General features: G+C 44.0%; 1 protein-coding gene across 1 annotated transcript in view; it reads left to right on the plus strand.

Annotated features, from left to right (window-relative positions):
- The first annotated feature begins 447 nt into the window (after positions 1 to 447).
- The window catches only part of SLC19A2 (solute carrier family 19 member 2), a 35,619-nt gene continuing 9,116 nt past the window's right edge, over positions 448 to 26,950 (plus strand). The window contains exons 1-3 of the mRNA XM_040337350.1: positions 448 to 855; positions 9,576 to 10,172; positions 17,212 to 17,443. Of these exons, the coding sequence (XP_040193284.1) occupies positions 682 to 855; positions 9,576 to 10,172; positions 17,212 to 17,443 (1,003 nt within the window). The 5' untranslated portion in view covers positions 448 to 681. The remainder of the gene's footprint in view (positions 856 to 9,575; positions 10,173 to 17,211; positions 17,444 to 26,950) is intronic.

Consider the following 26,950-nt stretch of genomic DNA (forward strand, 5'->3'; position numbering starts at 1 on the left):
ATAGGGGGATTTGTATCCCCCTATGTAATAGCAATGACATCAAGTGTAAAAAAACATAAAAAGAGTAAAAACTGTTGGGAGAGGGAATGGACCGGAAGAAATTAACAGAGGGACTCTTAGGAGAAAGGGATCTGGGGATATAAGTAATAAGTGGGTATTTGAAGTACAATGTGAATGGTTCCAAATCCAATGAAATCTTAGGTACAGTCAAGGGGGGACCATATCGATAGGAGGAACCATATCGGCATATCACCGGAATCCCAGCGATCGCAGGAAAGAGAGCCAGAACGAGGATCTGTCAATGTAAACAGACAGTTCCCAGCTGGCTGCAGAGACTCACAATAAAGTTCAGTAAAAAAAAAAAAGTGGAGTGGAGGTGACATGCTTCCTGTTATTGTTGGAGCTCCACTCTGCAGCCAAGACCCCCTTGCTTGCGTCACACAATGACTGCTTTTTCCTCTGACACTTGCCTCATGTGACTCATACGGCGGGTCAATGGCAGCGCTCTTTTCTCACACTCCCTTTCCCCGCCCACGTGAGTAACTAACTGTACGTAGCCGACACACTCATGACATGGGGCTCTCATTGTATAGTGACCTTGTGCTGTGCTCGGCTCCTCACACCATGTACCAGCCCCGGAGACCGTGCTTGTAACAGACTCTACTCTTTACTGCGCCTGGCATGGAGCTCAAAGAGGTGGTGAGCTGCAGGAAAGCCGTGCTGATACCCAGGGGGAGCTGGTTCTTCCCTACCTGTGTTCTCTGTACCTACGGCTTCTTTGCCAGCCTCAGACCATCCGAACCCTTCCTCACCCCTTACCTGCTGGGACCGGACAAGAACCTCTCTGAGACGCAGGTAGGTACCTGGGGGTTGTATGGCACGCTGTACAGAATATTCCATATAGATTATTTATATATATATATATATATATATATATATGACATTTGTATCTAACCATACACTATACACCTTGTTTAATCTCATTATGAATATACCAACAAGTATGTAGTGCAGTGAAACAAATTGAATAGACTGTTTAATTTTGCTCTCCTATAGTTTTGGTAAATCTAAACAAGATTGTATAGTGTATGGCCATCCAACACATATGAACCATAAGATGATCCAAAACAATCCCATGTCCTAGGTAACGGTACTTGTAGTAGGTAACGGTACTTCTAGAACCTGCAGATTAAGGATGAGCTCCGGCGTGTTCACATGCTACACGTGCAGAGCCTGCCAGGAAGTGTGCACGGCGCTGCGCTAATCACAGCCAGGGAGACATTGTCCCGATCCCTGCAGCCGAGCATCGGGACAATGTCTCCCTGGCAGTGATTAGCACAGCGCCGTGCCGACTTCCTGGCGGGCTCTGCACGTGTTCTATGCAAACACACCAGAGCTCATCCTTACTGCAGATCAGAGAATGCACCATGGTACATTAGTGGAGTTTTTCCCTGTAATAAGCAATCCCATTAATTTCTGATGCTGATCATACATGTAATGAGCCAGTTATTGGAGAGAATGATTAGATTGCACATTTCTTGAGTCCTGAAAATGCCAAGACATTACAAATATCCCCCAAATTACCTCTTTTTTATAAAGTAGGAATTTAGTAAGAGGCAAGGTGAGATGGGTTTTTTTTTGTTTGTTTTGTTTTATTACAATTTTTTGCGAAAATTAACCACTTCAGGCCCAGGCCAATTTTGACACTTCGTTTCTACATGTAACAATCATATTTTTTTTTGCTAGAAAATTACATAGAACCCCCAAACACTTTATATATATATATATATATATATATATATATATATATATATAATGTTTTTATTTTTTAGAAGAGACCCTAGAGTAGGGGTCTCCAACCCCCAGTCCGCGGCCCACTACCGGCGGGCCGCGAAGCCTGAGGTGCGGCTGTGCCGGCCAAGCAGAGAGTCCACCGTCATCACCACACTTCCGCCCACACAGCCCCGCCACACTTCTGCCCACACAGCCCTGCCGCTACAATGTTAGGAGTCAAACGAGCGAGCAGAGAGATTACATCATCTCCCACTGCCCGCCTGCATCACCGCTGTTCCGCCCACACAGCCAGGCCACCGTACCAAGGGGGCAGCGAGGGTGCGTTCCGCCCTGGGTGCCACACATCGGGGAGAGCGAGAAGTGAGCTGTGGCGGGGTGCCAGTATGTGCGGACCGTACCCAGACTGACTGCAACTCAGCGCAACTGACTGCAACATTACACCGCACAGCAGGGAAGAGAGACCGTGTGCAGAGCTGGAGAGAGGACGGCAACTGCTGGACTTAAAGTTTCAAGTTAACCAGCAGGTGATTGGTTGCTAGGTGGTCCTAGCAACCAATCATTATCATTGTTAATATGAAATGTTAACTCCAGCAGTTCCGGTCCTCTGTTCTGTGCTGATTTGTATTCCCCTCTGCATGCATTATGCATGCCCCAGTAAGGTAGGAAGGGGCAGTGTGCAGGGGTCCAGAGCTGGATGGGGTCAATGTGCAGGGGACCAGAGCTGGGGGGCAATGTGCAGGAGGCCTGAACTGGGGGGGGCAATGTGCGGGAATGGGGGGCAGTTGGAATGTGCATGAGTCCAGAGCTGGGGGGCAATATATGATCTGCAGGGGTCCCATACTGGGGGGGGGGGGGGGGCAATGTGTTATGTGCAGGGGCCCAGAGCTGGGGTGGGGCAGTGTAATGTGCAGGGTTGTGGAGGTGTTGTGTAAAAGGGTCCAGAGCTGCAAGCGGCTTTGTAATGTAAAGGGGTCCAGAGGTGCAGTTGTGGAGAGGGGGTACACATTTGTGACAAAGGGATATTGGGGGGTACAGAGATATGCAGGGAGCACAGTGGAGTGTTTTTGCATTTTGCGCCCCACGCCGATATGCTGTTGGGGGTGAAGCAGGCGAGCAGAGAGATGACATCATCTCCCACTGCCCGCATCACCACTGTTCTCTCTCCGTGGAACTCACTGTGCTTAGTGACAATTTGCATTTAGGAGGCAGGAGAAAGTGGCATGTGCAATCTGCATCTGGTGGCATGTGGCAAGTAACTGTGGCAATCTGAATCTGGTGGCATGTGGCAAGTAACTGTGGCAATCTGAATCTGGTGGCATGTGGCAAGTAACTGTGGCAATCTGAATCTGGTGGCATGTGGCAAGTAACTGTGGCAATCTGAATCTGGTGGCATGTGGCAAGTAACTGTGGCAATCTGAATCTGGTGGCATGTGGCAAGTAACTGTGGCAATCTGAATCTGGTGGCATGTGACAAGTAACTGTGGCAATCTGCATCTGGTGGCATGTGGCTGTGGCATGTGACAATCTGCATCTAGTGGCATGTGACTGTGGCAATCTGCATCTGGAGCCATGTGGCAATCTGCATCTGGAGCCATGTGGCAATCTGCATCTGGTGGCAGATTCTGCATTATGGTGAGTTTAACTATTTAAATTTATATTACAATATAATAATAAAAATAATGCGCTTCAATCATCCTGACACCATATTAACCATGTTGTTGTGATGATTGAAGTGCTAACACCAGCCATTTCCTGACAAATTGGCCGGAAAGCCGCATCGTCACCTAGAACCCCCCTCGGGCCTTGGCACAATTTTCATCCACAACGCCGGTCCCCGGTGCCAAAAAGGTTGGGGACCACTGCCCTAGAGAACACAATGGCGGTCATTACAACTGTTTATCTTGCACGGTATTTGCGCAGCAATTTTTCAAACGCGTTTCATGCTTAAACACAAAAAAAAAAGCCCAATTTTGTTGCATAATGTGAAAGATGAAGTTACGCCGAGTAAATAGATACATAACATGTCACGCTTCAAAATTGCACACACTCGTGGAATGACACCAAACTTCGCTACTTAAAAATCCCAATAGGCAACGCTTAAATTTTTTTACTGGTTACATGTTTTGAGTTACAGAGGAGGTCTAGGTCTAAAATTATTGCTCTCGCTCTAACGTTAGCGGCGACACCTCACGTGTGTGGTTTGAACACCGTTTTCATATGTGGGTGGGACTTGCGTATGAGCTCCCTTGTGCGTGCGTGCGTGCGTGCGTGCGTGCGTGCGAGCACACGGGGACACTTTACATTTTTTAATTTTTTTTTTTTTAATAACTTTTATTCCTATTATAAGGAATGTAAACATCCCTTGTAATAGGAATATGGCATGACAGCACCTCTCTACAGTGAGATATGGGGTCAATAAGACCCCACATCTTACCACTAGGCTGGGAAGCCTTAAAAAAAAAAAAAAGACTACCACTTCACACCCAAAGCGGCGCGTTTTTTTTTTTTTTTTTTTTTTTTTATACAGAAGTCGGGCGTGACATCATAACATCGCGCCCAGCCTCCGACGATCATAGAGACTCCGGCGACCATCTGGTCCACCGGAAATCTCTCGGATCAGTTTCCGGGGTCGGCGGATCCTGTCACCGACACCGATCGCACAGGTGAGTCGATAGAAGCACCGGAGGGCGGCAGGAGGGGGGGACGTCCCCTTTCGCCACCTGTAGGAACGATCAAGCCGCCGCACAGCCACTATGATCATTCTTATGGAGTAGGGAAACGCCAGCTGAAAATGCCAGTATCTGAATGATGCCTGTAGCTGTACCCATCATTCAGATATAGCCCCACAAAGCCCAGGACATCAGAAAAAACACTTTGTCACCAGTGCAGTACAGTGTCATAATGTAACTGATGTGGCAGTGATCAGGGACACTGACTGGGGACAGTATATAATAAAACGGTTTTAGTTTTACATACTGTGACCAGAGCAATACAGTCTTGCCATAGTAACACTGTACTACTCTGGGGATGTACGGTAATCAGTATTTTTTTTTTTTTAACCACTTAAGGGCCCCTTCACGCCGATATACGTCAGCAGAATGGCACGGCTGGGCACAATCACGTACCTGTACGTGTCTCTGTAAGCCCAGCCGTGGGGTCTCGAGTGCACTCGCGACCCGGTCCGAAGCTCCATGCCTGCGGCACCCGCAGACCCGATCGCCGCCGGTGTCCCTTGATCGGTCACAGGAGCTGAAGAACGGGGAGAGGTGAGTGTAAACACACCTTCCCTGTTCTTCATTGTGGCAGTGTCAGTGATCGTCTGTTCCCTGATATAGGGAAAGACGATCACTGACATCACATGTCCAGCCCTGCCCCCCTACAGTTAGAAACACATATGAGGTCAAACTTAACCCCTACAGTGCCCCCTAGGGGTTAACTCCTAAATGGCAATTGTCATTTTCACAATAAACAGTGCATTTTTATAGCACTTTTTGCTGTGAAAATGACAATGGTCGCAAAAATGTGTCAAAATTGTCCGATGTGTCCGCCATAATGTCGCAGTCACGAAAAAGATCGCTACAATTAGTAGTAAAAAAAAAAATATTAATAAAAATGCAATAAAACTATCCCCTATTTTGTAAACGCCATAAATTTAGCGCAAAGCAATCGATAAACGCTTATTGCGATTTATTTTTTATTTTTATTTTTTACCAAAAATGGATAGAGGAATACGTATCGGCCTAAACTGAGGAAAAAATATTTTTTTTTTATATATTTTGGGGGATATTTATTATAGTAAAAAATATTGAATTTTTTTCAAAATTGTCGCTCTATTTTTGTTTATAGCGCAAAAAATAAAAACCGCAGAGGTGATCAAATACCACCAAAAGAAAGCTCTATTTGTGGGAAAAAAAGGATACCAATTTTGTTTGGGAGCCACGTCGCAATTGTCAGTTAAAACGGTGCATAATGGTCCGGGGCTTAAGTGGTTAATGACAGGCCATTTTCTGCGATACGGCACTGCAGTATTTTAATTGCGTGGTTGTGCGGCGCTATTTCCAAACAAAATTTAAGTCCTTTTTTTACCCACAAATAGAGCTTTCTTTTGGTGGTATATGATCAGCTCTGTGGTTTAAATTTTTTGCACTATAAACAAATAAATAAAATAACAATTTTGAAACAAAAAACAATATTTTTTACTTTCTGCTATGACATATATAAAAAGTTTAGGCCAACATGTATTCTGCTTCATTTTTGGTATGAAAAAATCGCAATGAGCGTATATTGATTGGTTTGCGCAAAAGTTATAGCGTCAACAAATTGGGGGATAGTTTTATGGCTTTTTTTTTTGGATTGTGGCAGACAGATCGGACACTTTTGACACTTTTTTGGGACCAGTGACATTATAACAGTGATTACAATTTTATTGATGTATGGGTGTAACATTTGGCTTTCCTCCCTTTTTTTTAAATCGGCCTTGTTGGGGGCTTTGGTGAGAGATATCAGGGGTCTTGATAGACACCCGACATCTCCGTTTTGGGAAAGGGAATGAGGACACAGATTCCCCAGTCCTTCTCTGCAGCCTCAGCTGCACTGGAGATGTATGGACAGGAGACAGCGGCTCCTCTCCGTTCATAAACTGAAGCATCGTAAACACAGCTTACACTGCTGAGTTATGAATGGACAGAGTCATTGATCCCTAATTCAGAAAAGGAAGAAGCCAGTAAATGACAGATTACCGCCTCCTTCCTTCCAAGCACTCGGGCAAATGCTCAGTATCGGTGCCACCCTAGTCTGTGTTCATGAGGCCTAAATGTGCTTTATGAATTTAGATAAGTGTACAAGCATTCTTATTGCAGTTAGACTTCCTGTCAAGGTGCTTGTGACATTATGTTCACTTTCAGTTTTTTTTTTACCATTATGAACTCTGTTAGAAGTACATTTTTAACCACTTGACAACCCGCTAACAGTAAATATATTGCAAGCGCGTGGCAGGTGCAGGGTGCGCGCACTCCCTGCTAATCTGTGCTGTGATTGACCACAGCATATGTCTGTTAGCAAGTTACAGGGAATCATTTTAGCTGTATACCTGCTGATCGGCTGTGGTCATTCACAGAGCAGAGTCCTGTGTTTACAAACACACATGACTCTGTATACAGACAGCATTCTGGCTGTTACCTTCCACTGAAAAGCAGGGAGGAAAAAAAAAAAACCCTTCCAAGAAAGTGTCCTTAGTACACGGTACAGTATTATAACAGATCGCTATATTAGTATCACTTTTGACAGTGTCAGTATCTGTTAGCGCCAAATTGCCTGCCACACTATCACAGTCCCACTATAAGTTGCCAATCACCTCCATTACCAGTTTAGCATCATAGGTGTGTGTATGTATATGTAATATATATACAGTATGTCACAAAAGTGAGTACACCCCTCACATTTTTGTAAAACTGTTATTAGATCTTTTCACACACAACAATTAATGTCGAAACCGCTGGTAACAAAAGTGAGTACACCGCTAATTGAAAATGTACAAATTTGGCTCAGTGTTGATATTTAGTGTGGCAACCATTATTTTCCAGCACTGCCTTAACCCTCATGGAGTTCATCAGAGCTTCACAGGTTGCCGCTGGAGTCCTCTTCCACTCCTCCATGACGACATCACGGAGCTGGTGGATGTTAGAGACCTTGCGCTCCTCCACCTTCCATTTGAGGATGCCCCACAGATGCTCAATAGGGTTTAGGTCTGGAGACATGCTTGGCCAGTCCATCACCTTTACCCTCAGCTTCTTTAGCAAGGCAGTGGTCATCTTGGAGGTGTGTTTGGAGTCGTTATCATGTTGGAATACTGCCCTGCGGCTCAATCTCTGAAGGGAGGGGATCATGCTCTGATTCAGTATGTCACAGTACATGTTGGCATTCATGGTTCCCTCAATGAACTGTAGCTCCCCAGTGCTGGAAGCACTCATGCAGCCCCAGACCATGACACTCCCACCACCATGCTTGACTGTAGGGAAGACACACTTGTCTTTGTACTCCTCAACTGGTTGCCGCCACACACGCTTGACACCGTCTGAACCAAATACGTTCATCTTGGTCTCATCAGACCACCGGACATGGTTACAGTAATCCATGTCCTTAGTCTGCTTGTTTTCAGCCAACTGCGGGCTTTCTTGTGCATCATATTTAGAAGAGGCTTCCTTCTGGGATGACAGCCATGCAGACCAATTTTGATGTGTGTGGTGCATGGTCTGAGCACTGACAGGCCGACCCCCCCCCCCCCCCCCCCCTTCAACCTCTGCAGCAATTTTGGCAGCACTCGTACATCTATTTCCCAATGACAACCTCTGGATATGACGCTGAGCACGTGCACTCAGCTTCTTTGGTCGACCATGGCTAGGCCTTTCTGAGTGGAACCTGTCCTGTTAAACAGTAACAATTATTTTTTCAGATCCTCAGAGAGTTCTTTGCCATGACTTGCCATGTTGATCTTCCAGTGACCAGTATGAGAGAGTGAGAGCGATAACACCAAATTTAACACGCCTGCTCCCCATTCACACCTGAGACCTTGTAACACTAATGAATTACATAACATCGGGGAGGGAAAATGCTAATTGGGCCCAACTTGGACATTTTCACTTGGCGGTGTACCAGTGTTAATCTTGGCAGCAAATTTTGATTTTAGTCTTAGGATTAAAATGGCATTTTAGTTTTAGTCCCATTTTAGTCTTAGTCGCATTTAGTCGACTAAATCTCCAGTACATTTTAGTCAACCAAAACTCAATTTAGTCGTCTAAAATCTAATGGGTGTAATTAAATTGTAATTAGTTAACATTTCTCTACAATGTCCAAACTCATATACTGCTGGAGTGAAAAATCGAATATGTTATTATTTATGGCAGAGATGGCGAACCTTGGCACCTCAGACAGTCTGTCTCTGTCACGTGGATCGTGATCCATCGATCAATGTGTACTACAGAAGAAACCCCAACTTCTTTTGTATTATTCCTGACAAACCAAGGTACATCATCTCTTTGCTGTTTTAAACATTTTCAAAGATTCTGTAATGGATCACCAATGATGTTAAATGCCGGTAACAGAGTTTCAGGTGAAAAAGCAGGTACTGCCTTTACTCACCCTGTTAGAAATGCTAGTTGCCTGGCTGTCACACGGAAACACTAACTCCACAACTACCTATCAGCTGCACCAATACTGTCTCTTGCTGCTGTTCATTTGAGTGACTGAGGCTTAAGAATATACTGTAATTAACAAAGAGTGATAGTAGTGATGTCGTATCAGTTTGTGAATATATTGCATATCATTTAGGCATCCAAATCACATTACATTAAAACAATTCACAGAGATTGTGTTATGGGTAACTCTGCGCTGCTAATACAAAAGTGAAGCTGCTAACACAGCTAATTGAAAAAAAGCAAGTGAAAAGATGTGTTAGTATATGTGTAACACTTGGATAAATACAATGTATGGTAAAATAGTTATATTCAAAATTGACATAAATAATGAATGCTAATAATGGCAAACAGAACATAACAAATAATCCAGTGAAGTCTCCCAAAAAATGAAATTAATATACAAATCGTAAACCAAATAGTTGAATGTCCGTATGCAACAAAAACATAAACCACGTGTCACAAGTATGTTTGAAACTCGAATGTTGAAGTGATGAGAAAAATGCTGAGAGTGACTATATATAATATATTTTTTTTTTTTTATCTGGAGATTGTATTTAACGACTAACTTTTTTTTTTCTGCTTTCCTAGGTTTATAATGAAATTTACCCTGTCTGGACATATTCATACTTGGTCCTGCTGTTTCCTGTATTTCTTGCTACAGACTATCTGCGTTACAAGCCAGTGATCATCATGCAGGGTTTAAGCCTGATAATCACATGGTTTATGCTTTTGTATGCTCAGGGCACATTGGCCATCCAATTTCTTGAATTTTTTTATGGCATATCCACAGCAACAGAGATAGCCTATTACTCTTATATTTACAGCGTGGTTGACCATGATATGTACCAAAAAGTAACCAGCTATTGCCGTACTGCCACGCTAACTGGTTTAACTGTTGGCTCTGCTACAGGCCAAGTTCTGGTGTCTGTGACCAACTGGTCCTTATTCAGTTTGAATGTCATATCGCTTGTCAGTGTCTCTGTTGCTTTTGTCACCTCATGGTTTTTACCTATGCCAATGAAAAGTCTTTTCTTCCACCACAATTTAAATGGCAATGACAAAAAAAGTGCAGATCTGGAAAAAATAAACTGTTCAAATAATGGTGGATTGACACATACGGCTGCGCTAGAAGAGGTTGAAGCTCAGATTCCTCTGAACACTGAGGCACATGAAGCTGACAAACAGGTACAGTTGATGTTTCTAATTTAACATGTAAAATATAATTAATGCTTGTATTATAAGTTCATTTTCATTTAGTGTACCCCAGTGGCCTCCCCTATATTTCCTCTTCAAATCATTTTAATACGTTGCTGCACCTGCTGCTAGAGTGAAGTGTACTTGCCTTTTATAATTTGAGAAACTAAAGCCAAAAAAATTATTTATTGCAGCTGTATATTCCTTTAAAATCTCGTGTCACCCCTTGCACAGTCAGGGAAATGAAAGCCAGCACTCTGAGCTTATCAGATTTAGCTACATGCATATGTGTTGAGTTAATGCCTAATCAGTGTGTAGCTGGTTCTTTATTATTCAGTCTACAGGCTAAGATGTGATTGTCAAGTATTAACTACCGTATTTATCGGCGTACAACACGTACCTTTTTCCCCCTTAAAATCAGAGGAAAATTGTGGGTGCGTGTTTTACGCCGATCCCCACTGTGTCTGAGGGCAAGGGGAGCGCCGCCGACATAGACTGAGCTGAGCCGAGTGTACTGTGTACTCGGCTCCGCTCGCAGTCACGCCCTGTCCTGCCTCCTAGCCTTTATGACCCGCCATTGGACCGCTGTTGTGTCCGTCATAGGAGTCGGGCCAAGGGGCGGGACTGGGCAGGACTGCGAGAGGAGCCGAATACACAGGAAATCCGGCTCTGTGTATCTCGGCGGCGCTAATTTAAAAAATACATAATGCTGCAATTTTGGGCAAGGTGCAGATGGGACACTTATAATGCTGCAGATGGACTCTGTGCAAGGCTGCAGATGGATACTGATAAGGCTGCATTGATGGGCATTTAAAATGTAAGGTTTTTTTTTCCCCCCTTAAACTCCCCTTCTAAACTTGGTGTGCGTGTTATATGCCGAGGCATTGGTATATTTAAATACGGTATATTTAAACCTGCTCCCACCCCATTCTAAGCACTATTCTAACTACCCTGTAAAGGAAAGATGTGCATATTTGCCTATTCTGAGGGCAGTCTGGTCTGGTTGCATGATCTCACTGGCGGCTGGCTTCAGTGAAGAGGAGTGTTTTCAGAGAATGGGTGCAATACCTGTGCCGTGACGTCACCCCCAGGCATACTATGAGGCAGCCGTTCTCGGATGTCCCTCAAGCTAGTGCTGGGAGGTGATCGTGTGACTGGAAGGCACTAGTTCAGTCAATAGTAGGTATGTATAGACTTCTTTCCTTTTTTTTATAGGGTTATTTGGATGGGGATTAGAATGGGGGCATGAATTATGAACAAAGCATATCCTGCTATAGTGTGTACTTGGCTCAATTAAGAGCTTTAAGCGTAATTTCTGTAGTCGTCTGTTCAGGACAGCACTAGAGAGATAAGGCTCCACCTAATTTGGCGGGTGTAGGCCTTGAGTTCCGGCCTGTGGGGACTTCGGGCGCACCACTTCCAGTTACTGGGTCACGCAGCGAGCGTGGACGCCGAAACCGTGGCGGTTTATTTAAAACAAAAAAACAGCCACAGGACGGTCCTGAGCCACAGTGTGATGCTCCAGCAAGGAACAGAGGACAGCATGGATCTAGCTGAACCATCTCAGGTAGGTGGACACCGGGGTGCCTTTGACCTACAGGGCTGGAGGGGGGTTGATGGACTTAATGTAGCACCCATATTTTTTGTTTTTGTTTCTTTCACCCCTTTTGATATGGGATCCAGGCTAAAGAGTCATGTAAAGCCTGTCAGCGGTTGGTGAAGGTATACACCCACTGGTTGGCTAAGGTTTTTTTCTGACAGCAGCTTGTCTTTGTTTTGTTTTTTTGTTTCCTTTGCCTCCCTTTTCTTCTCTTGTCTCAACCTCAGCCCAAAGAACCGGAGAGAGGTCAGGGGGGAAGAAGATGTGTCCATTATGTACGAACAAATTTAAAGAAGGGTGGAACAAGCCCCTTTGTAAACCCTGTATTGACAAATTGGTTTACAAGAAGGCAACGGAGGCATGCAAAGAATTGATTTCTGGTGTTCAGAAAAAAATGAAGGCCATTAAGTTGATGCTGTCAAACCTTGAATCCCCAAAACAACCAGACGTAGTTCTCCCCCAGAGAAGAGTGACGAATCGGGGAAAGGAATCTGATCCTTTTGGATGAGTTAAGTGAGACTGCGTCATCCAAAGATATTCCGAGCCAAGGGACAAGTTTACCCAGATGCAGACTCTCGCTCGAGAAGGTGGATGCCTTATTGGGGGGGGGTATCTACGAGACGCTAGATATCAAAGAGCAGGCCTCCTTGTCCTGTCCCTACATGACCAAATGTATCAGACCACGAAAAGACCAAAACAAGGTATTGCAGCGCAATGGCGGACTCTATCAAAAAATTTCTCCGGCTCCACCCACTCTTTTTTTCCCCCTAAAAGTCTGAAGAGGAGATTCCCCTTCAGTGAGGATTCTGCCTGTATTTGGAAAGTGCGCCAAATCAATGGACTTCGCTTTTGAGGACATGGGTGGAGGTACTGCTGAAAAGGTCATGGGAAGTAGCCGTGACAAATTTAAAACCAGCAATGGCTATAACAATAGTGGCTCATAATTTGGAGGTCTGGCTGGACCCGTTACAAGGCCATTTGGAAAGTGGGACATCCAGGAAGGAAATTCTTGATTCCCTTCCCATGCCGCACAAGGAGGAGGGTTATATGGCAGATGCGTCTGCTGAGTCGGTCAAGCTATCGGCAAAGACTGCTGCCCTTATTAAATTCCTCTCACATGGCTTTATGGTTAAAATCCTGGTTGGGGGGACCTGGCCTCAAATGTTAGGCTGTGTGGCATCCTATTTGAAGGAAACCTCTTGTTTTGGCTAGATCTAGACCGTACTGCCGACAAGAAAAAGGCTTTCCCTATCAAAAGTAAAAGCCCCAAGAAAAATTTCAAGCCCAATGGATTCTGGTTATGGCACAATTTAAAGTGTAAAGAAACGCTATGGTCTTTGAAATCCACTATGATGTTTTTTATATGTTCCGCAATTCTTATTTTCAATGACCTTTTCACAGGGCTTTTTTTCAGGGGGAACTCAGTTCCACCACCTCTGGCTCAGACCCTTTGGTGCCTGCTCACCACAATCACTTGTAAACACAGAAGTCCGGTTTTTGTGTTTACAAGTGACAGCTCTGCACTCTGTGTGTAACCCCCTGAACTCTGTACTCGGTATGTAATGCAATCCTGGTATTTAATGCCCCTTTAAGACCCTTCTACTGTTTGTGAAAACTGAACAGGGTCGTGTTTGAGTTCCTGCACCTATTTTCTGAGAAAAAAAGCCCTGCCTTTTCATATGTCCAATGTACATCAACTCACATGGACATTCTAATGCATATATCACGTGGGTGGTGTTGCATGCGATGAACTCAAATATTGAACTCTCTACCATTGCTCGTAGAGGTGAAATTCTCCAAACCCCTCATAATCCAGTGTTGTCTAAAAAAACTTTTTCTACCTCGTACTGTGAGTGAAATTGAGATATGAAACCCCACTTGTGACTATTATCATTACTAGCATATTATCATTACTATGTTGCGGAACATATAAAAAATATTTAAAGTGGATTTCAAGGACCATAGCATTTCTTTACACTTTAAATTGTGCCATAACCAGGATCCATTGGGCTTGAATTTTGGGGGGGTAGATCACGTTACCGCTTTCACTGCCAAGTCCGTACGACATACGGACCTACAGAAGTGCCTGCAGTTGGCCAAGTCTGTACGGCGTACAGACCTAATTTCTTCCTCTCCTATAAGCTTATGGTCACTTCAATGATCATAAGCTTATATCAGAATTGTTCAGCAGACTATGCTGAACAGTTCTATAATGCCGCGTACAGACGGTCGTTTTATGCGATGTAAAAAAACGACGTTTTTAAAAACGTCAATTTAATTGACCGTGTGTGGGAGAAAACGTCGTTTTATGTCTTCTGAAAAACGACCAAAAAAAATTGGGGCATGCTTAAATTTTATGTGTCGTTTTTCAAAACGTCGTTTTTTACTTCACAGAAATTGACCGTGTGTAGCAAAAAACGACGTTTCAAACGACGTTTTTACACCCGCGCATGCCCAGAAGCTAGTTATGAAGCGAGCTTCAATGGAAAATTGTGGTGAAAGTAACCTCGCTTTGCTAGAGCATTGTGAAAAAACGATGGTGTGTAGGCAACATCGTTTTTGAAAATTGAAGTTTCAAAAACGTCGTTTTTTACTTCACAGAAAACGTCGTTTTTTTACATCGCATAAAACGACCGTCTGTACGCGGCATAACTCTGATCAGCGAATTACAATCTGCTGATCCGAGTTATTAACCCTAAATGTGACCGCTACCCTGTCCTCTGCCACTCCCTTTCATCTTAAACTGCCCCCCCTACTCCTACTCTACTCTCCTCTCTCGCTCCGAATCGCAGCCATCATCAAAAAGTGAAAACCTTAAGATTTTTTGAGAAATTTGGAGGTTTACACTTTTGCGTCTGTTCAATATTCGCAAAAAGGCGCAATTTAAAAATTACAAATATTTTTTATTTATTTACTTCATACAGGCTAAGCTTTTACATTTTTAATGGGAATTTTCTAAAATTTGCTGTGTATTTATCTGCTAATTATGATTTTAGTGGATTTTTAGCAAAAATATTGATTTGATACAAAAAAGGGTTGGGACTTTATATGAGATGCGTTTTTAGCAGTATGCAATTAAATATATTTATATATGGAATATAAAAAATGTTTCCATATTAGCCAGGCTCAAAGTTGTAAACTAAAAAAGCACTAAACCAAATTAATCTGTCTAAATGTATGTAAATAAAAACAGAGGTTTAGTTGCACGTATCTGCAGATACCTGGGAAGCTGCAGGCCAGCGACAAGGCACTCTGAAAGCTGCAGGTCCTACCTATGAATTCAAAGCGGGGGTTCTCCCTAAAAAAATTTTTTTTTTTTCCTAGCATCTCATTCAGCATAGTAGCGTGAGCTACAGTATGCCTTTATATATTTTTTTTGGCACCGTACTCACTGTGTAATCGCGTACTAAAGTTTCCGGGGAATGGGCGTTCCTATTCAGAGGGCTCGTGATTGACGGCCGGCTATGGCGCGTCACGCTTCACGGAAATAGCCGAAATAGGTGTTTGCTCTTCACGGCGCCTGCGCAGTCAGCTCCGATGTCTGTACGCAGGCGCCGTATAGCGCCGGGAAGAGCCGAGACCTACTCCGGCTATCTTCGGGGAGCGTGACGTGCCATAGCCGGCCGTCAATCATCTTCCCTCTGGATAGGAACGCCCATTCCCCGCGGGGAGTCGGAATCTTCACTATAGGATTACACAGTGAGTACGGGGCAAAAAAAATAAATAAAGGCATACTGTAGCTCATGCTACTATGCTGAATTTAATGCTATAATGTTGTTACTGAGGGTGAACCACCGCTTTAAGGTCTCCTGAAAAGGAGCACAGGTGTGCTAATCAATAGATAGGGGGCAGGTGATAACCTAAACCCGCCCCTACCTAAGGTTGGTCTAGCAAAAGAGAGCACTGGAAATCAAAAGAAAAGTAGAAAAAACTTGCCTACCAAACTAAAAGCAGACCAACTCAAACTGGGTTAGCTAGTCAAAGAATGACAATGCATAATTAAACTGGTCGGTGGTAGATCTGTGGAGGCACTCTGTTCCACTCCTAAAACGCATCTCCATCCCTGGATGGTGTTCAAAAACAAGGGGGGGATGGGGTTGGTACTTTAAATGAGGCCTATGATAGAACTACCACAGGCCTCCACCCCTGTAAATGGATACAAAAAAGGGTTGGGACTTTATATGAGATGCGCACTGACTGGCAACATGGGTAAATCAGTGCCGCCCCACAGTGTCCATCAGTGCCGCCCCACAGTGTCCATCAGTGCCGCCCCACAGTGCCATCCATGCCCAGTGCCCACCTATCAGTGCCCATCTGTGCCGCCCATGAGTATCCATCTGTGCCGCCCATGAGTGCCCATCTGTGCCGCCCATGAGTGCCCATCTGTGCCGCCCATGAGTGCCCATCTGTGCCGCCCATGAGTGCCCATCTGTGCCGCCCATGAGTGCCCATCTGTGCCGCATACCAGTGCCACCTCATCGATGTCCATCAGTGCCGCCATATCAGTGCCCGTAATTGAAAGTGAAAACGTACTTATTTACAAAAAAATTAACAGAAAAAAATGTAATTTTTTTTTTTAAAGAAATTCAGTCTTTTTTTAGTTGTTGCGCAAAAAAAAAAAATCGCAGAGGTGATCAAATACCACCAAAAGAAAGCCATTCAAAGTGCGACAGTGCTGAAAGCTGAAAATTGGCTTGAGCGGGAAGGTGCGTAAGTGCCTGGTATGGAAGTGGTTAAAGGAACACTAAAGGCAAACTTTTTTTTTTTTAAATAATAAATAAACATGTTATGTTATACTTACCTCCACTGTGCAGCTCGTTTTGCACAGAGTGTCCCCCTAACCCTGTCTTCTGGGGTCCCTCGGCGGCTGTCTCGGCTCCTCCTCGCAAAAGCTTTCCACCTTCATGCGAGCGAGCTCGTTTGGTGGAAAGCTTTTACGAGCGCGGATGCATTAAGGTGAAAAAACATTTACCTTTACAACCCCTTTAAGTAAAGTCAGCCATATGGGTCTTGAGTCTAAGCATAATCGGCAAGCAATGTATCAATTTAGTCAGCTTGGATAAGATTTTGCCTATTTTTTTTTTTTCCTCCCTTGTATAATATGCTGCATGGTTTGAAGCCATGTGGGTCTGTTTGTGTAAACTAAGATCACCATGGATATAAATGCCTACTACACATAGTCCTCTACCAACATGCCCTATTGTGAGTAGTTTCCTCAAATTTTACATACTTCAAATGGACAATGCCACACACTGTAATCTGAAAATTAATTTTGATCATTTCCAATGGGATAATTATCAAAAAAGACTTTAATGTCATACCATATTACTGACAAATTTCCAGCTATTGCTGTAGTTTAAACCCAAGATAAAGTCATACTGTCTGCTTACTATTTTTCTTCATAATATGTATTTGTTCCCTTCTCTGCAGTATACAAAGACACAGAGTATATCCTTAAAAAAGGTGCTAAGAGCACTGTGGAAAGACTTTTTGCACTGCTACTCATCACGCACACTCCTCTGCTGGTCAGTCTGGTGGGCCTTGTCAACATGCGGATACTTTCAAGTGCTAAATTATTCTCAGGGATTGTGGGAGGAAGTTGCTCATTCTTCCCGTTCAGGTATCTACAACGGCAGCGTGGAAGCAGTTTCTACTCTCTTGGGTAAGTTTGTCAGGTCTTAAGTTGTATTCAATACTAAAGAATTGGCAGTTTATTCTCTAATGACTCATCATGGTACCATTTCCTACCTATATAAATAATTTCAGTCCATAGATTGCTTTTAAACTCTCCCACCAAGAACAGAAAATATATAGCACGTGTTAAAGGTCCCAAGAGGTGCCTTCACACTGTTGTGCTAATTTGTTTAACCGCTTGCCGACCCGCCACTGTACATTTACTGCAGAAGGTTGGCTCGTACAGGCACAATCCTCTTTCTTCCGGGTCCGTTCGCCCATGCATCCAGAAGCTTGAGATGCCATTTGCTGCAGCACAAGCTGATCATCGGGTTCTGGCCAATGATTTATGGCTGGCACCTGCTGAGTGAGTGACAGAAGGGAGCCCTGTGTTGGTAATCAAGACAGGGCTCTCTATAGACCGCAGCAATGTGCCCCTTTCTTTTCTTTTTTCTTCCTGCAATTGGGGAGGAAAAAAAGTACACATATTAACACTTGTTGGGCACACAGTTAACCTCTTTGATCACTTTAGATGTTCGAGAATAAGTTCACCTTTCGTAACATGTTACACCCATATTCGTGGTGTAACATGTTCTCACTGGACTGGACCACAATCTGACAGCTAGCAGGGATGCTTGTCTCTCCACTTGCTCTCATAATTTAAAAAAAAAAAAAAACTTGGCAGAGTGGGGCTCCAGGCATGTCGTTAATTCAGTCTGACACTTTTTTTTAGTTTTTAATGAATTTCCACAGTGCTGTGGTAGTTCATTCTATCTTCCTGTCAGATTGCATCTGCCTGCCTGTATAGGAGGTATGGGCACACAGATACACTGACAGACCTGCATGGCACCAGAGATCTGCAACAACTGGTGCAATACGTTAGAGGCCCCAGAAACCAAAAAATAATAAATGCACTTTTTTTTTTTTTGCCTTTTGAACGGGGGAGAATTTCTCCTTTTGAACGGGGGAGAATTTCTCCTTTTGAACGGGGGAGAATTTCTCCTTTTGAACGGGGGAGAATTTCTCCTTTTGAACGGGGGAGAATTTCTCCTTTTGAACGGGGGAGAATTTCTCCTTTTGAACGGGGGAGAATTTCTCCTTTTTGTTCTAAACCTTTCATAGAACTACCCACAGATCTTCTGTGGATATAGGCTGCCTCAAATCCTTCTGTCTCCATGTAATCCCAGACAGACTCAATGTCGAGATCAGGGCTCTGTTAGGGCCAAACTATCACTTCCAGGCCTCCTTGGACTTTATGCTAAAGATAGTTCCTAATGACATTGGCTGTATGTATATTGAGTCGTTGTCCTGCTGCAGATTAAATTTGGGGCCAATCGCATGCCTCCCTGATGGTGTGGCATAATAGATAAGTGCCAGTATTTCTCTGCATTGAGGACACCATTGATCTGGAAACAAGACCATAGATAGTGGTTAGCCAAGAAAACTAAATTTTTTTATTTTTTTTTGGTGTGTTTTAAATGTAGAAAATGTTTCTAAATGTAATAAGTACATTTAAATACCCCCTTCAATCTTTCCTGCAACCCCCCCCCCCCCCCTCGAATCCAGCTCAATCCCATCCCAATCCTCCCACCTAATCCCTTATTTCATTTTCTTCAGTTCTCCCGATTTTCTTATCCTCTCACAATCTCCATCTCATTGTTTTCTTAAACATCTTCCAGTCTTTCCATCTATTTACCGTTCCCTCCTCTCCACAGTATCTTGGATATTTCAAATTGTATGTCTCCTCAACCCTTCCAATCCAATTTTTTATTGTGGGGCTCTCTGTCTTGGTATCAGGCTTTTCGCTGCATTCATCATATGAGGTATCACGTATTCTTTATAGTCTTATTGAACTTTCTATACCATGGAATAAGCATGTCCAAGGTTCTTCTGATATTTCTCTATTGGTAATCTTTTTATTAACTGTAAAATCTTTTCAGTAACTTTTTATTTTTAGGCAGTCCCACCATATGTGGTCCATCGTTCCCATACTTTAAATCCTCGCCAACAGTGTGGTGATTTCCCTGTTTGATATTTACATGCTTTGTCTGTGGTTTTCTGGTACAATATTTTTTATTAAAGTATTTTAGACAAATCGACAAATTCCCACGCAGGGGATGCGAAAACAAAGGTATACATAAAGCACATAGTAGAAAACATACTATTAAAGGAACTAATCACAAGTTACCACCGTCACCCCAGCCGGGGCCGGGGGGCAGTGCGATATGCCTGAGCCAAGAGGCCCAGGGGCCAAAGCAGATAAAAGGGAGAGGGAACGGAGTTATCCGCAAAACGGGGGAGAAAGAAAAAAAAAAAAAAACGAAACAAAAGAAAAAATAAAGATAAAAAAATAAAACAGCAACAAAAAATAAATAAAAAAAAAAAAAAAAAAAAACACCCCTTGCACAATAGAGGAAAAATGAAAGGAAGAAAAAGGTAGAACAGCGAGCAAAAGCTCGGAAACACAGAGAGAAAGAAAGAAGCCTCAGGCTGGAAAAAAGGACAAGTTAAATTTAGAGCCCCAGACTAGACAGGTGTAAACTAGGGAATGTATATGACCACCACGGGGCCCATACCTTGAGAAATTTAGCATGAGAGTCATGGAGGACGCTAGACATCTTTTCATGGATCATAAGAGTCGTCAGGGTATTCTTGACCTCTGGGAATGGAACAGAAGGTTTTTTCCAGGCCCTCGCTATTGTCCGCTTGGCAGCGATAAATAAGTATGTAGCTAACTTCTGTTGGTGAGAGAAGAGGCCTGGAATTGGGCAATGGAGTAATGCATGTCTAGCGTCCTTACGGAAGGGGACATGGAATAGGGAGGATAATAGGCCAAAGACCCTTGACCAGAATCTAACTAAACGGGGACAGGACCACCATATATGCAGCTCATCCCCTCGTTGACCACAACCCCGAAAGCACCCGTCAGTACACGCAGGGTTCGACTTGGCAATACGAGCTGGGACCCAGTACCAACGTAGAAGGACCTTATAGGCCGCCTCCAAAGTGGCAGTGTTGAAGGAGCATTTTGCTATGCTGGACCAGGCCCTACTCCAGTCTGCAAGATCAATAGGGGATAGATCACGCTCCCATTTAAGCACATAAGAAAGGGTAGTAGAAGAGCTACTGGAAGCAAGTAAAGAATAAATCGCAGAAATGGTGCCGCGAGCACCCGGGCAACGCTGACAGATGCGTTCAAAGGCAGTGATTTGATACGGGAAGGAGCCTAGGCGCCGAAGGGAGGTTATCCAGTGTCGCAACTGAATATAGCGGAAAAATTCGGTAGACGGAGCATCATGGGTCTCATGAATCGATGACCACAGGGGAAAGGCTCGGGTGCGAAGAAAGTGGTGAACCAATGAGAACCCATGAGCAGGCCACCAAGAAAAAACATGGGGTTGTTCTGAGCCAGGCGGGAACATAGGATTATTCAGGAGGGGAAGTAGAGGCAGGAATGGAGACATAAGTTTGCCCGAGTACCGAATCGAATCCCATAATTTCAGACTGTGAAGCATAAGCGGGCTAACAGAAGGAGGACGCAGTTTAGGGGGTAGCCATAACAAAGCCGAAATAGGAACCGGTGCACAATTGGGCACCTCCAGCAGAACCCAAAGGGGAACATCGGACGTTGCATGGAGCATAGTAAGTTGGGAAATTTGAGCCGCCCGATAATACTTTGCAACGTCTGGAACGCCCAGCCCGCCCTGCAATCTATGAGCATATAGGGTAGAACGAGAAACCCTAGGGTGTTTATATGCCCAGATAAAAGAGAGCAATCTGTTCTGGAGCGACCGTAAATAAAAAGCGGGGACCCGAACTGGGAGAGTCCGAAAAAAATAAAGAATCTTTGGGAGAATAGTCATCTTGACCGCGTGAATACGTCCAATCCAAGATAGAGTGGGGAACCGCCAAGATGTCATAAGAGCTGTGACAGTACGCAAAAGTGGGTAATAGTTAGCAGAGAAAAGGGAAATATAGGAGGAAGTCAGCTTGATACCCAAATAATCTAGCGAGGAATCGGCCCAACGGTAGGGAAAAAAGGATTGGAGATGCAAAACTTGGGGACTCGGAAGGGTAATATTCAAAGCAGTCGATTTATGTGGATTTATTCGAAGACCTGAGATAGTAGCGAAGCGGGCTAGAAGTGCCTGGAGATTCGGCAGGGTGGTGATAGGATTGGTGAGGGTCAAGAGGGCATCGTCCGCAAACATACTAAGTTTATATTCATCTCCTGCATAGGGGATGCCCGTGATGTTAGGATCCGTTCTAAGGGCAATAGCTAGCGGCTCGAGGGCAAGAACAAAAAGGACTGGGGATAAAGGGCATCCCTGCCTCGTTCCCCTAAAAATGGGGAAGGAGGGCGAGAGGCACCCGGCATAACGAACCGAGGCAGAAGGGGACGAATAAAGGGCCGTCAACCAAGACAATATCGAGTCTCCGAAACCCCAGCGATGCAATACATAACGCAAATAATCCCACGAAAGGGAATCAAAAGCTTTATAGATATCAAGTGAAAGAAGAAAGCCAGGAATTTTGCGCTGCTGTAACAGGGTAATTAGGTGTACAACTTTCCGGACATTGTCCCCTGCCTGGCGGCCAGGCACGAAGCCAACCTGATCCCTATGAACCAAGGAGCGCAAATATTTGTTAATACGAGAGCACAGAATTTTCCCCAGTAGTTTCACATCCTCGTTTAGTAACGAAATCGGGCGAAATGCCTGGGGTTCATGGGCCTCCTCGATGGTCTTAGGAATCATAGAGATGTGGGCGCGCAATGAATCAGGGGACGGCAGCGCACCCTGTTTCATACAATTAAAATAGGCCGCCAGGTGGGGAAGCAAGAGAGAGGAGAACTTGCGATAATATAGTCCGGTAAAGCCATCCGGCCCCGGGGCCTTCGACACACGGATGCCTTTAATGGCCTGAGCCACCTCAAACTCAGTAATGTCAGCGTTAAGAGACGCACAGGCCGCAGAAGAAAGAGGAGGAAGATGAAGATCACGGAAGAAATCGTCTGCAAGATCACTAGGGAAGGGGGAAGGTTGGCTATAAAGCGAGGCTAAAAAGTCGGCTAAAGCCGCAGAGACTTTGTTCGGATCCGAAGTGAGGTCTCCGTTGGCGGAACGAAGGCGAATAGGTTTATGGCCACGAGAAGTGGCATTGAGTTTTTTAGCAAGCATTGCACCCGGTTTATTCGCACAAGAATAAAATGTATGTTTAGTCCAACGCAGAGCTTTCTCTGCCTGGTCGGAGGCCAACAAATCCAATTCAGTGGCCAAAGTGTCCCTAATCTTCTTATTAGCCAGGGAGGGGCGGGACTTCCACTCTGCATCAGCAGAGGCCAAGAGGCCCGTAAGTTCCCGTATCCGCCCTTCCCTATTACGTTTACGAAAGGATGCTAGCTGTATACAATGGCCTCTCATGGTAACCTTATGGGCCTCCCAGAGAGAAATAGGCGAGGACACGGAGCCTACATTTTCCGTAAAAAAGGTCTGAAGATGAGTGTGAATCTCAAGAAAGGCATCTTGAGATGATAGGAGTGAATCATTCAATCGCCACTGAAAGGTAGGACGGGCCACACCTGAGAGAACAAACAGAAAAACAATAGGATCATGATCCGACCATGCGGAAGAGGGGATCGTAATCTTATGGATCTTAGAAATCAAGCGTAAAGGGATGAAAACATGGTCGATCCTACTAAAACTATCATGTGGACTTGAATAATACGTGAAGTCACGATCACGAGGATGGAGCTCCCGCCATGCATCCACCAGACCGTAGGACTGCACAAGGGATCTCATCTGCCCCTCCACAACCGGGTCATGAGAGGGGGAAGATCCAGCAGCATATTTCCTGTCCATTGAGGAATCCAAAGCCACATTCGAGTCACCCATAAGAATAAGGGACCCGGAGCTATGTTGAGAAACAACTTTAAGAAGGTGAGAAAAAAACTTATGTTGGAAACGATTGGGAGCATAGTACCCAACCAAAGTTACATCCTGACCATTCAAAGTGCCTTGAAGTAGTAAATATCTCCCGGTTGGGTCAGCTATTTCCTTGGAACATGAAAACAAGAGGTTGCGTCTAAAGGCAATTAGGACCCCCCTATGCTTTTCTGAGGCAGAAGCCAAATAAAAAGTGGGGAAATGAGAAGAAATAAATTTCGGAGCAGAAGAAGAGGAAAACCTGGTCTCTTGCAAGCACACTACATCAACACTGCTGGATTTCAGATAGTGGAATACCTTGGATCGCTTTACTGGAGAATTAAAGCCATGAACATTATGGGAATAAAACTTCAACGGAGATTGGGCCTTTACGAGGAGATGACAACTAACTCACCTGATGGAGTCCAACAGCAACTTCCGAGTTCAGAAGAGACCCCGGTCAATGATCTCTGTAAATTTCCAGCCTGAGGGAATAAGAGGAGAAAAAGAAAGGAAAGAATACGAGAAGAAAGACAGAAAACAGCGCAAGGAAAAAACAAAATACAAAAAAAAAAGGCAAAAAAAAAAAAATTAAAACGTACCGAGTACGCCACGCAAAGCGCGGACCACATCTTCAATAAGACGTGAAGGGCAGGGGGGGTTCAACCGCCGGACACATGGCCATTATAGGTCTTAAATATACACACATGTAGCAAGAAAAAAGGGGGTTATCTAGGAGGGGGAGGGGGGAGCCCCGATTGGGCGCCATAGACCAACCTGAAAACAGGGTACAGCAGGAAATTGCAAATCCAACTTTCAGCATAAAATTATCTTATAGCATAAAAGAAATAAAAAAAAATAAAAAAAAACAAAAAAAAATTCAATACGTCAAACAATCTTTAAAGATCAAAACATACAATTCGACCGGTTCCGAACCGGCCGGCTGGGGGGACCAGACTTAAAGACCGCCAGGAGATCTCCGGAAGCCAGCCACCCGGCCCAAACACCACCAGGAAGCGGGTCCCCGGGGAGCCCAGGCAGGTCAAAAAAAAAAAAAAGGGGAGGACATCAGACATAGACCATCAACCTGAAAATTAAATACAGCAAGTAAACAGAACATAAACATTAAGTGCAGCACTTTCTGGAAACATCAACGAACAAACCTGGCCTGAAGTACACAGTCAAATAAAAATAAAATAAAAAAAAAGAAACAAAAAATGAAAAAAAAAAGGGGTCCGCAGCAATCATTTAACATAAAAGTCCCATGCGGAGACCCTGAGTAGACAAATTAGGCAGCATTTGTCAAGGAATAAAAAAAAAAAAAAAAAAAAAAAATAAGGGGGGCGGGGGAGGGAAGGGGTGAAGGGGGGAACAGGCGCCACACATCTGGGAACGGACTGAAAAGTTCAGAAATCCAGGAGCATCACATTTAAAACGGATACAGAGGTCAACCCGGAGCAGAACGTTGAGAGTCAGCTGCAGGCGAAGTGGAGGGAGGAGGACGATTCCGCCCCTTGACCTTCTCCCACGTCCGACCCGGGAGGTTACTGGAGGGTTGTGAAGAAGTGGATTTGGCTGGGCTTCGAGCGCTTACATTAGGTGGCAACAATTGGAGTGAGTCCAGGACGGACTGCGCTTCTTCCGGCGAGGTCAGAACATGGGTACGACCATTGTAAGTGAAAGAAAGCTTAAAGGGGAAGCCCCAGCGGTACCGAATTTGATGTGTCTGAAGAGCCGAGGTGAAGGGCTTCATCTGTCTCCTCTTCACAATAGTAGTCTGGGAAAGATCCGCAAAAACTTGGTAACGGTACCCTTGAAACGTAAGATCAGGACTATCCCTAGCCGCACGTAGGAGGGTCTCCTTGCTACGGTAGTAGGTAAATTTAATGATAACGTCGCGGGGTGGTCCCTCTGATTTTTTGGGGCCGAGTGCCCTATGGATGCGGTCAAACTCCAGTCTGTCAATTGGAATAGCTGGGGCAAGTTCCTGGAACAGAGCTGTCGTGGTGGAAGTGAGATCTATGACCGATTCAGGGATGCCCCGCAGGCGCAGATTACCCCTGCGGGCTCTGTTCTCAAAATCCTCCAGGCGCAAAAGGGCCAATTCCAGTTCCTTTTTTATGTCAGAAATGTCCTGCTCATGGTTCTCTAGGACAGTTGCTGCGCTTTGTCTGTGGTTTTATATCACCTTGTAAGGCATTTGTAGTTCATTTCAACTGTATTATTATCTACTGCGGAGCTATCTACCAATCGCAATATTTTTCCTACTTTTTGTTTATTCCCTTGCGTTACCATTTTTTTTTGTATGGTGGGCCCTTCAGCCCCTCCATTGCCATTAAGATTTTATAGATCCGTGATATACCATTTCTTGTGTCTGGTGCTAGACACAGCTGCTCCAGAGGCCTTAGGTCTTCCACTGATCTCATTGGTTGTGGCAAAGTTATAACAATGTTTCAACTGGAGTTGAATCTGTTTTGTGTTCATTTTTGAAATGTGCATATTTCCCCCTTTTTTTTCTATTATGTCCTTTTTTACTTGTGCATTTAAATATATATATATATATATATAATTTTTTTTTTATCCATTTTCCAAAAGGTTTCCCTTTTCCCCTGTGTGAAATAATTACAGTAGTTTCTTTCAGTGAAATTAATGGCAAGTTATATTTCCAATTACCTTGTTTATGTATTAGATCCCAAATTCAAAGTACATTTTGTGTCATTACATGTGTATTCTCACTCGGTGCTCTGAATTGAGGTTGAACCCAAATAATTCTACCCAACCGTGTATCACTCATTTTATTCTCAATTTGGACCCATCTTTTTTTCATTTTGCTCCCATACCCACTCCATTACTTGCATATTAACACAGCCTTATAATTAAAAAAAAAAAAATTTTTGCCAGACATTTCCCTGGTTTATATTTTCCTATTACAAGGGATGTTTACGTATGTAAATGCCGTTCAAACCAAAAAAAGGCGTTTGAAAAATGATTGCAGAAATACCGTGCAAGATAAAAAGTTGCAATGACCGCCATTTTATTCCCTAGGGTGTCTGCTAAAAAAAAATATATAACATTTGGGTTTTCTGAGTAATTTTCTAGCAAAAGAATGATGATTTGTACATGTAGGAGAGAAGTGCCAGAATAGGCCCGGTATGGAGGTGGGTATAAAAGCCCTGTATTGAGGTGGTTAAATAATGCATTACAATTTATCTACACCCATTAGATATTAGATGAATAAAATGAGTTTTAGTCTACTAAATTGATTTTAGTTGACTAAAATGTCCTGCAGATTTAGTAGACTAAATAAGACTAAAACAATTGCAGAAGACTAAAATGGGACTAAAACTAAAATTCTATTTTAGTCCTATGATTAAGGGCCCTTTCACACGCACGGACAAACGGTCCGTTTATTACAAGTCCGTTTACGGACTTGTAATGTATCCCTATGGGATTGCAGACGTTAGCAGATGATGATGCATCCGCTAACACATGCAACCATCCGCGTCCGCAAAGATCCGCTTTTGCGGACTGAAGAAAACCCTATTTTTCTTCCGTTCGGCGGAATGGATCGG

This window comes from Rana temporaria, chromosome 2 (genome assembly GCF_905171775.1).
Source record: "Rana temporaria chromosome 2, aRanTem1.1, whole genome shotgun sequence".
Classification (NCBI taxonomy): Eukaryota; Metazoa; Chordata; class Amphibia; order Anura; family Ranidae; genus Rana; species Rana temporaria.